Source organism: Mauremys mutica, chromosome 2 (genome assembly GCF_020497125.1).
Source record: "Mauremys mutica isolate MM-2020 ecotype Southern chromosome 2, ASM2049712v1, whole genome shotgun sequence".
NCBI classification, from domain to species: domain Eukaryota; kingdom Metazoa; phylum Chordata; order Testudines; family Geoemydidae; genus Mauremys; species Mauremys mutica.
This window is the reverse complement of record NC_059073.1, coordinates 255,487,882-255,501,105: the sequence shown is the minus strand read 5'-3', so window position 1 is coordinate 255,501,105 and position 13,224 is coordinate 255,487,882. Positions and strand designations below refer to the sequence as shown.

At 42.3% G+C, this 13,224-nt stretch overlaps 1 protein-coding gene across 1 annotated transcript in view; it reads left to right on the top strand.

Moving 5' to 3' along the window:
* CUBN (cubilin) overlaps positions 1-13,224 on the top strand; it is a 215,549-nt gene that overhangs the window by 133,054 nt on the left and 69,271 nt on the right. Inside the window, exons 39-47 of the mRNA XM_045006661.1 lie at positions 162-354; positions 1,132-1,329; positions 1,653-1,799; positions 2,873-3,063; positions 3,361-3,544; positions 7,154-7,328; positions 9,332-9,510; positions 11,994-12,203; positions 12,513-12,653. Of these exons, the coding sequence (XP_044862596.1) occupies positions 162-354; positions 1,132-1,329; positions 1,653-1,799; positions 2,873-3,063; positions 3,361-3,544; positions 7,154-7,328; positions 9,332-9,510; positions 11,994-12,203; positions 12,513-12,653 (1,618 nt within the window). The remainder of the gene's footprint in view (positions 1-161; positions 355-1,131; positions 1,330-1,652; positions 1,800-2,872; positions 3,064-3,360; positions 3,545-7,153; positions 7,329-9,331; positions 9,511-11,993; positions 12,204-12,512; positions 12,654-13,224) is intronic.

Here is a 13,224-nt window from a genome sequence, read left to right as displayed (position 1 = left end):
TTGGCTACACGTCACTGGTTTTATTTTCACTACTCTCAGCCTTAACCAGCCCCAAACACTCAAAATGAAAACCATAGTAACAGTGATTTGCCATTACTTTGCAGGATATGGTAGGGACAGAAAAATACCATTGTTGCTCCACTCTCTCTTTCTTCTTGTAGATCTACGATGGGCCCAGCACCCATTTCCATCTTCTCGCCACATACTGTGGTATTGTCCCTTCATCATTCATCTCCTCCGGCAGTTCTATCACAGCCCAGTTCCAGTCTGATTCTTCTGTGAATGGAAAGGGTTTCCTTTTGGAATGGTATGCAATGGAAGCTTCTCCAGCCACTACCTACACCATTGCTAGAGGTTTGTCTCTGAAAATGGCACTATTGATTAGTTTGTTAAGAGTGATACCATTGGCGAGGCACTAAATCCTGTTCCCATAAAGGGTGCCTGGTGTAATGCAGGGGAGACCTGTGTTACCATTGTTACTGATCATTATTATTTTTGTTGAGTTGTATTGTTGTACCTCTCTCAAATGCAGTTTTTTTACATTGTTTTAAAAGTGAAGCTCAGGCTTCGTTGGAGGGGTTAAGGATTCTCATGCCCTTTCTGGCATTTTAGGAGGGACAAATATTTTGCATGCCTACATGGGAAAGTATCCTCCTTGAAATAATATTCTTGGAGGATTTGTCACTTGCATAAGGAAGATGACTAAAAAGCTCATGTGATGCCATTTAGAAGCCCTGAGATTCAACTCTGCACAGACCTTCAGGGACATACAGGACATGCTTGATCCAAAATATCCTATAAGCAAAGGAAAAGAAGTTCAATATGAATATATAGCTCTTGTGTGAGATATATACCTATTGTAAGAAATGAGAACATGAATCTATTTATTGTATCTGAGCAAGTTAAACTGGACAAAGTTAAGGCTGACTTGTGCACCGGCTACGGTTCCTATTTTCAAACCAACACCTGAGAGTGCTTGCAGAAGTACTTTAACATTGTATTGTATTGACATATAGCGCCATTGTAGTTTTCATACTGTGTTCAGTGAGGGACTGTGAAATTAGACAATAAAGAAGAAACACTTTTAATTTTATAAAAGATTTTTAATGTTTGTTTCTTTTTGCATGGCAGGTGTATGTGGTGGTGTTGCTATGACTGGAGAAACCCCTTCATTCCTCTTCTCACCAGGCTGGCCCAGCAACTACAGAAATTTTGTTGACTGTACCTGGCTTATCAGAGCTCCAGAATCCACTGTGGAGTTCAATATCCTGGCCCTAGATATAGAATCTCATAATTCATGCAATTACGACAAACTTGTCATCAGAGATGGTAAGAAATCTTGGTACTGTCTGACAGTGTGAAATACACAGAGAGCCCCAGTTTATAAAAAATCCTTGTCTACTGTGTGTGTGTACTTAAAATAAATAAATACATCTGAAAGATCAAATTTTGCTTCAGTTTATCAGTCACAGGAACCTGTTCCAAAATTAATATTCTTCTGTGCTGAAGCTACGTGCAGGCAAATATCAAGCAACAAGCAACACAAGATGGTGATGGTCCAGAAAAATCTGTGAACAACTTTGACTGAAATACTGTTAAAAAATTAAGACTTCTGGTATTTTTAATACTGATATTTCCTCTTTTAACCTTAGGAGACAATAGCCTTGCCCCGGTGCTGGCCACCATATGTGGTCGAGATGCACCTGGGCCAATAAGATCTACTGGAGAGGCCTTGTTCATTCAGTTCACTACAGATGCAAGTGTCACTGGTGCTGGGTTTAATGCTTCTTATCACAAAAGTAAGTTGAGGGGTTTTTTTCTTCAAATTTATCTTTAATCTGCCTTGGCGCTGAAAGCTGAATAAGGAAGGAAGTAGTTATAGCCTACATTTTTAGCATAGCAACCTGCCACAACTGTCAGCAATCTATCCAAGTAATTGCACAAAGCATCTGTTCATATATTCCAAAAACACATGTTCTTAAGGTAAACTTTGTCCCTTGTCCAGAGTTCTACTGTTATGAAACTCTCCTCAGATCTGAAAATCACCTTTGTCCTGAAAAACAAATATTGTAGCCTGGAAAATGTACAAGTGCATAAAGAAATATTACAACAGTTAAGAATTGTGGTTAAGAATTGCAAAATATAGTCAGAAAATGTGAAGGCTGGTGCTAGCTAAAAAACAAACTGCAATTGTTGAGAGATGGGGAAGTGGAGAATGAAAGGGAAGGGAACCTCTGACTTGGAGATGCAAATAAATGAATCCAAGCACACACACAAAATAGATACAGGGCCAGGTCCTTGGACCCTTTTAAGGCCCCACAAGGACAAAGATGCCTCATGGCAACAGTTGAAGATTCTCCTTTCATATGGAAATCCTCTGCTGCAGCCAGATGCTTGTGAGCAGTTCTGACGGCCCCACTCCCCAAACACACAGACTGCTGTAGAGTGCATTCCAAGGGGGGCAGGAGCAGGGAGGAGCATGTCAGTGTCTTGAGTGGACAGCCTTGAGGTTGCTCCAACTTACAACCTGTGCTGGGGGCCAGTTTAGGGTACAGCAGCCCCCCGGATTGGTGCTGAGAGGAACGCATGAGGAAAGGTGGCATAAAGACACCTATGCCTACCCTCCCCACATGCATCAAGCACAGTGCAGTACTCATTTTTCTGCCATACTAAAAAGCCAGGTTTGTTTGTTGTGTGTCAGCATACAACCTGGACTTGCATGTGGCCTGGAAGTGGGCAGATTATTCAGGATGTCCACTAATGCACATCCGACCCAGCTGTTCAGCGTTTGGGTTATCACAGTGATTTTGAAGACATTTTTGTAATAATTTAAGATGATTTTTTCTTCCTTATCTCATTTCCCTTCATTCAGGTTGTGGTGGCTATTTGCATGCCGACAGGGGAGTGATCACATCCCCCAACTATCCTCAGGCCTATGCTCCCAATCTCAATTGTTCCTGGCATGTATTGGTTACCAGTGGGTTTGTTATCGTTGTCCATTTTGAACAACCCTTCGAAGTTCAGAGCGAGGATGCTTCTTGCAGCCATGGGGACTACGTGGAGGTGAGCTGATCAGCTCTGGGTGTTGTCACTTGGTTTCCAGAAGCAGGATATACTGGCCCATGACTAGGGCTCCGATATGTTGTGGTATTATTAACAACAGGAAAGTGACAAAATATCATTTAGAATGGTCTTGCTATCTTTCAAAGCTTTATTTAGAGATGACGATTTACTGGTACAGTAAATTAAAGGGAGAAATGCTTTTTTCAAGATTGTTGTTTGGGTTTGTTCTTATATCTGCTAGAGCATTCCTTAAGGTTTACAGCGTATGCTTGAACAACCTTAACAATTTCCTTCTAGCTTAAAAATGGACTGGATGACTCTGCCCCGCCTTTGGGGACCATTGGAAGGAACGGGCGGTTTTGTGGTAGCAGCTCTTTTTCTACCATGTACACTACAGACAATCAGCTGTTTGTCCACTTCATTTCTGACAGCAGTCATGCAGGCCAAGGGTTCAAACTGAAGTATGAGGCTAAGAGTCTGGGTGAGTGTCAAAATCCAACACAAATTCTGAAAATTGGTAGAAAAAAACCCATAAAATTTGTTCTTTCAGAAGCACGGTTCTTATAATAAGTGACTTAACCTGAAGAGACAAGGTGGGTGAGGTAATATCTTTTATTGGACCCACGTCAGTCCTTAGAGAGAGACAAGTTTTCAAGCCCTACAGAGCTCTTCTTCAGGTCTGGGGAAGGTGCTCCAGTGTCACAGCAAAATGCAAGTGAAACAGATTGTTTAGCATGAGTAGTTAGCACATAGTGTAAGCCAGCATTTAGGGCAGAGTGGCCCGGTAACACCTCTGCAGTGATAGGACAAGAGGAGGGGGTTAGTGGATTCCAATTCCGGTAATAAGCCATAAATCCAGTGTGTCTGTTCAGTCCATGATTTTTAGTAACTAGCCAAGTAATGAATTTAAGCTCCTTATGTTAAACAATCTGTTCCACATTGCATTTTGCTGTGACACTGGGAGCACCTTTCCCAGACCTGAAAAAGAGCTCTGTATGGCTTGAAAGCTTGTCTCTCTAACTAACAGAAGTTGGTTCAATAAAATATATTACCTCACCCACCTCGTCTCTCTAATATCCTGGGACCAAAACAGCTACAACTGCACTTAGCATGGAGAGACTGCAATTTGATTAAAAAACAAATATTGGCAAAAATGCCTTCTGTGTAAATTATTTGAAATGCTCACTGCATAAGTATTCCACATATTTGTAAGGGACCAGGGTGTATGTTGTCTACATGTCAAGGATGGTAGTCAGTGAGCAGAGGTTGGAGGAATCGCTAGAACCAGGTTCAATAAGCAAGAGTCAGGGTCAAAGTCAGGCTGGGGTTGGAGACCGAAGATCAGAGGTAGCATCAGGCTAGAATCAGGAGGCAAGAGTCAGGGTCAGAGTCAGGCTGGGATCAGAGTCCTGAGATCAAGAGACAAGGTGAGGTCTGGAGTCACAACAGGCCCAAAGTCTTTGTTGTTGCCCAGACAACCTCCTGGGGTACCTTCCAGGGTTAAAAAGGGTGATGGCCAATCAGAGGGCCACAGTTAGGGTTATCACCTAGCCAGTATTTGTTTGACCTGGCCAGTTTTTTTATATATTTGCCAGTTGCCAGAAAAATAATTTAATCTGCCAGTTTTTTTACATGGGTCTAAAGATTTGCATTGTTATCGCAATGCACTGGGATATCTAATCTTAAAAGTTTCTGTGTCCAGCTAAAGATGCTGCAGTGTTACCACTTTTGCAGTTTAAGTAAGAAAAATGATGTTATCAATTTTATCAATATGTGTTATCTGTCTAGATAAGTGGCTGTTGAAGTGGGGGGAGAGTTGCCTTGTGGCTGGGGGTTGAGGTTGCAGCAGGCTTGCCTTGTGGGACGGTGGGTGCTGGGTTTTTTTTGCATTTCAGAGGTGGTAACCCCAGCTGCAGAGTACTGTCACTCTGGCTCCTTTGGGTAGTACTGCCTGTGGCGCCTATTCTCCACAGTGCTCCTTGGCTTGCTGCACTGTGGGAACATCAACTGTCCAAGGCTCAGCAGACCTGGGTTCTAATCCTGACATTATGTTAATAAAACACTTTTCATTAATAGTATCTCTAGTTTCCCTGGTGGTTGGGTGAAGCTATCTCTTGCCTGCATCTGGGAAATGGGGGAAGTTGGACACAGGTTAGCAGGAGACTTCAACAGTTAACATGGGGAAGGAAGGCAAGTTAGAATCTTGCCTCTTCCTGCTACATACTACAAATAGTGAGTTACAACAGAAATGAGTGTGACCCAGTGCATTGGCAGAAATGATAACATTCCATAAAAGTTTCCTCCTCAGCTGAGAAAATAACATCCCCCGCAGGAACTGGCATTTTTGAAAGAATGAAGAGGTGGCAGGCCACATCCTCAGCTGGTATAAATCAGAGGCTTGGCATCTTCAGCTGTTCCCAAAGTATTTCAGGCAAACACATGTCTTAGGACATTTGGATCTCTCATTTAAATGATGTTGATTAAAGAGAACTAAGGTAACCTACTAGCATGCTCACTCACTCTCAAGTTTGTAACTCCTCTTCTTCTTTCTACTCCTTCCATTGGAAATTCTACACATAGTAGGAGCTAAGCATATACATATATACTTCTCACACTTCACTTTAGAGACCTGGATTGAATTACTGTATTCATTAGCATTACTAAAATGTATTTTAATCATAAAGTTGTTAGCTGCTTGTAGCAAGGCGATTACTCACTGGCTCGGTGCCTCCTACAGGTCAGCTGGGAATTAGCTCTTTTCCAGCATACGGTGCGCCCTCTGCAGGCTGGTGTCTCGCCTGCCACCTGTCCCGTGTCCCTCCCAGACCCCAGTGCCCTTTACCTCAGGGTTCTGTCCCAGCAGTACCCCCACCCTCTGGGTCTCCCCTCCCAGGGGAACCCCCACCCTCTACACCCACCTTGCCTCAATGGCTACTGCCAATCGTCATCTAGCCCCCTCTCACTGGGGCAAACTGCAGTCTGTAATGGCCACTCATCATTGGCCAGGGGGCTGCCCCTGCCTAACCCTGGGCTGCAGCCTCTGCAACCTCATTGCCTCTTTTGGCCTTTTATAAAAGCCCGCAGCCTAGGGATTTGCCAGCCTGGAGCTCCCCAGCTCCTCTGGCCTTTCCCCAGCCCTGCTCTGTTCTGTTCTCTGTACCCTGAGCTCTCAGGCAGCCAGGTCCTTCCCTCTCTACCACTAGAAAGAGACTGCTCCAGCTTCTGGCTCACAGCCCTCTTATCAGGGCCAGCTGGGCCCTAACTGAGCTGGCCACAGCTGTGACTGCTACTCCAATCAGCCTAGCTTGGCTGTTCTCCAGGACTAGGGCAGCCGCCCCACTACACTGCTAAATAAAAGTATCTTAGTAGGGCAAAGAAACTGAACAAATTCTTGAGTTTGCTTTGAATGTCATTTCTCACTGGATTTCATATTGTCTCGAGTTTTACATTTCAATTGTTTTGGAAAGTGAAAGTGAGGGTGCTTCACAAAAAGCATCGAATGATCCAATCCTTAACTTCAGTTTTCCAGATGTTAGGAATTCTTCAGAAATAAAGCATATAAGGTTTTCCTCTTCATGCTTATCTGAGTCTAGGATCACTGTGGGAGTAGAGTATCAGTCACTGCAGTCATCAGGGGACCATTATATTAATTTTCATGGAATAAATGGGCTGTTGGTTAACAAGCAGGCCAGAAAATCTAGGTTTAACTGTGCTATAGTATCATTCAACAGCAAAAATGAGAGTATATTTGTTTGAGTGATGAATATAATCCATTGAAAAGAACCTGGGACTAAGTATATGGATGACTTACTTATTTTGTATACAGTGTTGTTGTAGCCATGTTGGTCCCAGGATATTAGAGAGACAAGGTGGATGAGGTGATACCTTTTATCGGACCGACTTCTGTTGGTGAGAGAGACACAAATATTTGAGCTAGCCAGAGCTCTTCTTCTTCTTCAGTGCAGACCTGAAGAAGAGCTCTGTGCAGCTCGAAAGCTTGTCTCTCTCACCAGCAGAAGTTGGTCCTCATTTGTTTTGAACATCTCACACATTTTCTTTAACCTGTTGTTCTTAAACTTCTCTTTCCTAGCCTGTGGAGGGACTATCTATATCAGTGATTCCAGTCCCAGTGGATATGCATCTTCCCCCAACTATCCTAACAACTATCCACAGCATGCTGACTGTGTCTGGACCATAACAGCTCCGAATGGAGGGGCAGTGGAGCTGCAGTTTGAAGACCAGTTTTACATTGAACCTTCACCCAAGTATATAGCTACATTTATTTTGCATACATTTTCTGAGGCACTCCATTTTCATTTTTCTTTCCCTATTACTATATCAGTATGTTCCCTAATTCCCCAATAGAATTTACTCCAAAATTTACAATTAGGATGTTTTGGAGACTTTTGAGAGAGGTGCCTGCACCTTGACATTGCCAGTGCACATCCCTGGCCTTTTTAATATTTGACAGAAATTAAAAATAAGATATACAGCAAAACAATAACAGGGATGGAGGAAGCTCAAATGGCAGGAAGATCTCTTCTGTAAATTCTGTGCCCTGTGCTCCCTTCCTACTCAGATTGGTGGCCAGTGGGCACAGACTGATTGGCCCTGGCCCTGGCCCACAGCACACTTGGGGGGTTGTACCGCTATATCAACTCATTTGGTCTGTGCTCTCTGCATGCCATGCAGGCAGAAGACATATCGGGCCAGATCCTCATTTGCTAATCAGTTGAAGTCCACTGACTTCAGTGGAGTTATACCAGTTGACACCATAACAGTTCCAGGCAACCTAACCTGTATTTTCCCTCCAGCAAGGTTCATTCTCAAACTTCTGACTCCCCAGCCATCACCTCTCTTGGGTGGAGACACATGTCTCCCTCCCTCCTCAGTGAGAATTTTGCAGCCTGGAAATACCCATGCCTACACCATAAATTCCCCAGCAAGACAGACTGCCTTAGCGGGCTTGCTTTGTTTTCCTTCCTCAGAGGCTATAAACGGCATAATTGTCCACAGTTATCATACAGCTCTTTCTAAGCAAGCAAATTTATTCTTAAGGTAAAAGCATCACAGAGAAAAACAATAAAAGAACTTACGCTGATGCTAATTAGCTCATCAGAGATCAAGCCTGACTCCAACAAAGGCTCTGGTAGGCGAACAGTCCTTCAAACCCCACCAAGGGGTTTTCCTGCGGTTACAGATTCAGAGCCACTGAGGCTCAGAACCAGCACACCATGAATATGTGATCATCTCCTTTATACAGTTTGTGATTTGATTCTTAGAGACGGTGAATAGGCAGTGAGACAGTGGGTTTCTCCTCAAGGAATAGCTTCAAAATTTTGGGTCCAGAGATGGGGAATTTACATTCCCTTCCCCTGGGTATTTCCTAGGAAAGTCACTTAACTTCAAAAGTTCATCTTGTTTCAAATAGTACTTTGAAGCTCATTGCACTTCCCAGCCAGGGTTTCTCTCAGTCGGGTCTCCTCCCTAGACATGTGACATACAATCCCACAAAAAATGCATTTTAATACAATGAACTCCTAAAATACTTAAACTGAATTCAGTCAGACTTAACTTAATTCAGTAGGGTTTGTCCAGGATATTGCAGGAATCTGCCCTATCTGTCACATACACCAGCAAAGAATCCACCCCACAATAGTGCCAGGTTCAGAAAAGCTGGTGCAGGTATGTGGACTCCACAAATGCCTGCACCCGCCTACGCCCACCTTCCAGGATAGCTGGGTGAGGCTGGTAGGTGATTATACAGCACCCCATAAGTGAAGCTGTCTTGTATTTTGAAGAAGTTGTTGGCTCTTACTTACCCACATAATGGGGTGCACACTTATTTGGTTTGATGAACCCCTATAGATAGCTTTGATCAGTCCCACTGCCCTTATTTATTTCAGTAGTCACTGAAGATGTTGAATAAAAAATGTGTTTTTAAATAATCATTTCAAGGTTAAATATTTTAAAAAAATGCTGCACATTAAACAGTGACATTATTTAAAGCCTTTTTATTACTGTTAATAGCCATGTCACAGGATTCACATCATTGACTATAAGAGTTTGGTGTGGTATTTAGTATTTCTGGCACTATAATTGATTCAAGCCCTATCATTATCTGTGAATTTGTCTGGCTCTATCACTGTGCCTTTTTCCTAGTCACACCGCATCTAAAATTTCATTGCTCGAAGGTTTCAGGTACTTGCTGAAATGTCATAAATGGATTGTTGCTGCAAATTAAATAGAAAAGTTCCTCCTATTTTAGTTGTGCCTTCAGTTACCTTGAATTACATGATGGAGCTGACTCCAGTGCACCAGTGCTTGCCAAGCTGTGTGGAAGTTCTCTGCCAGGCATTCAAAGGTCTTCAGGAGCTGTCATGTATATGAGGTTTAGGTCTGACAACAGTGCCACACATATTGGATTCAATGCCAAGTACTCAAGAGGTAATGCTAGCAGTTATTCCATTTATTGCATTTTCACTGATCTGTGGCTATAAAAGGAACAGAAAAGATTTAGGACCCAAGTCCTGTAGTTTTAATTCAATAAGGATTAGGCCCTAAATTATTCAAAATAGATTGATTGACAGAAGCTTTTGTCTCTTTCCATTATTCTATACCATAGATTCATGTAATCAGAATCATCACATCAATTAATGCTAATATATTATTTCCCTGGTGCTGGTAGGAATCACAGCAAAATATGAAAGTCCTTGTAGAATTGCTGCAGTGGAAACAGGGATTGGGCAGTTTGATAAGCCTAATAGTCAACTGCAGCAATCTAAGTGACAACACCAAAAGGGCCAGAAGGAGTAAGTGGCTGTAGCACCCGGGGGCCAGAGGCCCGTGATATAAACAGTGTTGTATGATAAATTACAAAGCAGGTGCACCTTGGTCAGAAAATGGTTACAAATAACGTTAGATGTGTAAAGTCAAGTAATCTGATTTGGTATTCAGTGTTCAAATAGAGTGTAATTTGTATGACAAGGGGATTGAAGAGGTACGTATTGCAAGAAGAGCAACTAAGAGCAGGTAGTTGTGAGGTAAAGGAGGGGTGCCCTGATGCCAGTGTCATAACTGATTATATTAACAGTGCCGGGAGGCAAACAAAGATGGAGCAAAAGCAACAGAGTGCTGATAATCTCAGCATATGGTTGAGTAATGGAATGAGGATGGGATGAGATGGGGAGTCAATATTTGCCAGCCAGAAAATGAAATAATTCATTAAGAAACCATTTTTTATTTTCTAGCTGCTAAGGCAGGGTTAGTAACGCGCAACAAAGAGTTAACAGTAAAATAAATCCCTTGGGTCAGATTCAACGGCAATGTAAAATGATGTCAGTTTTCACTAACCTTCAGAGAACAGTGTTTGCTTATTATATTGGTCTCATCTGGGAGCATTCAAAACCAGGACTGGGGGGCTGTTTCTTCTTCATATTTCTTGGTAGCAAAGAACTGGAATGTATTGTTTTAAGCAAGATTTTATTGATTATGTATTGATCTCAAATATAAAAAACTATATATATATATATATATATATAGGGGAGTGGAGATTGGGCCCACTGTATGAAAATATTGACAGCATATATTAAGAGAGAAATTGTATCTGGTCAAAAAGAATCCCAGTGGAATATATTGGTTTTTTCAGTGCATCCTGTATGTCTGCCAATTAGATAACAGACTTTTCGAGGCAGTTGCTATATTTCTCTTTATGTCCTGTGCAGTGGTAATAATGGTGATGGGGGGTGGGGGAGGAATAGTTCAGTGATTTGAGCATTGACTTGCTAAACCCTGGGTCATTAGTTCAATTCTTGAGAGGGCCATTTAGGGATGTGGGGCAAAAATCTGTTTGGGGATTGGTCTTGCTTTGAGCAGGGGGTTGGACTAGATGACCTCTAGAGGTCCTTTCCAACCCTGAGATTCTATGATTCTATTGATGGCTCGTAAATGACTTATTCCAACATGATTAACAGGTAGTTATTAATCATGTTGAAATAAGTCATTTGTTAAGAGCCATCAATATTATCACCATTGCACAGGACATAAAAAGAAATATAGCAACTGCCTCTAAAAGTCTGTTATTTACTTGGCAGACATACAGGATGCACTGGAAAAGCCAATATATTCCACTGGGAGTAATTTATTATTTGTTCTTTACATTATTATTATGAACTCACATTTTGTGGTTATCACAAAAGAAGTGAAATTTCAAGAGACACGAGCAAAAAGAGGGTGGTGGCTTTGTGAAATGGGAAGCCAGGCCATGCATAGCAGCAGCACAGCGAAAGGCCTGGAAATGAGAATCAAAAGCAGTAGGAAACAAACACCAAGCTTGTAATTCTGCTTTTATGCTGCCACACAGAAGACAAAACCAACAAATAGACTATGAATATTACTACCTAGTTAAATCTAGAGAGGAATCTGACCCATGGCTCCCAATCCAAACCATCACCCAAACCTTAAAAATCTGGATCCAAATTTACCAAATGACATTTAGCTTTATAATGGTCCAACACAAATCCATGATCAAAACACTGCCAGACTTTGAGATGTTTGAAATCTGGATCCAAAGGACCTGATTCTCATTTACACTGCCAGAGTGGAAAGAGACTTCAATGTAAATGAGAATCAAGTCCCAAGTCTGTAACTTGAGTTTACGGCTGGCTGAGATTAGATCAGTGAGAGGTAAAACAAAGAGAAAACAAACAACATCCACAGTAGGTGTAAATATTTGTGGAAGGAAAACAAACCAGGACTGGTGGAATTAAAAGGAGAGATTAAGAGACTTAGAATCTGGAGGACAATCCCCACTATGGTTGTGCGGAACTACTTGGCAATGTGCTGTTAAAGTCTTGTGGGAGAGGTGGCTCAATTCCATGAGGTGCTGTTCTGGGGTGAGTGGATCACTAGAAATGTGGTTCTCTTTATAGCTACATGTGGTGGAACGGTGACAGGACAAAATGGTGTCGTCGAAAGCATAGGATTTCCGGAGCTGCACTATCAAGACAATTTGTTGTGCGAATGGTTTCTCTGGGGACCTACTGGCCATTATCTCACCATTAGCCTAGAAGGACTAGATGTTCAGGACTCCCCTGAGTGTGCAAATGACTTTGTGGAGATCCGCGAGTACAATGCTTCAGGTCAGTAGACTGTTTCAGTGATTCTCCTCCCTGCCCTCATCCCAGCAGCAAGTCTCAAAGGAGACTACTCAAAACACTTGCTGCTGAAAGAACTACATGCAGTACAGGTGCCTTCCTGATTGCCAGCGTAGTTACATTAGTTATTGAAGTAAAGCAAAGGAAACAAAAACCCTTCCAGTTGTTTCCCAAGATTGCTTTATTTCTTTAAACCTACCTAATGGTTTAAACTCAGTGGTGCTACTTGAATAGAAATTTGAATAAATCTCATCCTAATAATAAAACTCATCTGTCTGTCTCTGACTTGCCTAGGGAATTTATTGGGCAGATACTGTGGTACTACTATCCCTGATGCAATGGATACTTCTGACAGTTTTGCTTATGTCAAGTTCTTCACTGATGGATCTATCAACGCCCCAGGATTCAGACTGCGCTTTGATGCTAGTATTGAAGGTTAGATTTTTTAAAGTGACAATTTACCATAAGCAAGGCAGCATACACAGCTAACCACATTTTCCATCTTCATCAGAGTGCAATTGTTATGTTTTGTTTTCAAATCATTTGTTCTTACAGCAGTGTATATTTGTCCTTTAAATCTGACTTATGTATGGTTGTAGCTTTCTGATCCTTGGCTACCCTGCCTGGGTGAAAGTTAGAGCAACAGACGACCTGTGCTATCTTCCACCAGCACAGGAGGGAAAGCAAATTTCCCACCCAAGTCCTTTGTAAGGCTTTTTCCTCAGGGCCCAATTTATTGTTTATAAAAAAGGATGTAAACGCCACAAAATAAAACAACTCAATTGCTGCTCACAATCCCCAGAGGCTTTTCTCTGCCTCAAGCAGCCAGCGGACAGGAGAACACACCCTTCCCTTGTGTGACCTGCCTGGACCCAGCTTCCTGTTCTGCACGCACCCGGCCTGGCCGTGTGATCCCTTCCCAGACTGCTGCTTTAGCCTGTCACAGTGAGCTACTCACATCTCTTGGTGGTGGTTCAGGAAGGCAGTCATCTGGCATGAGCATTTA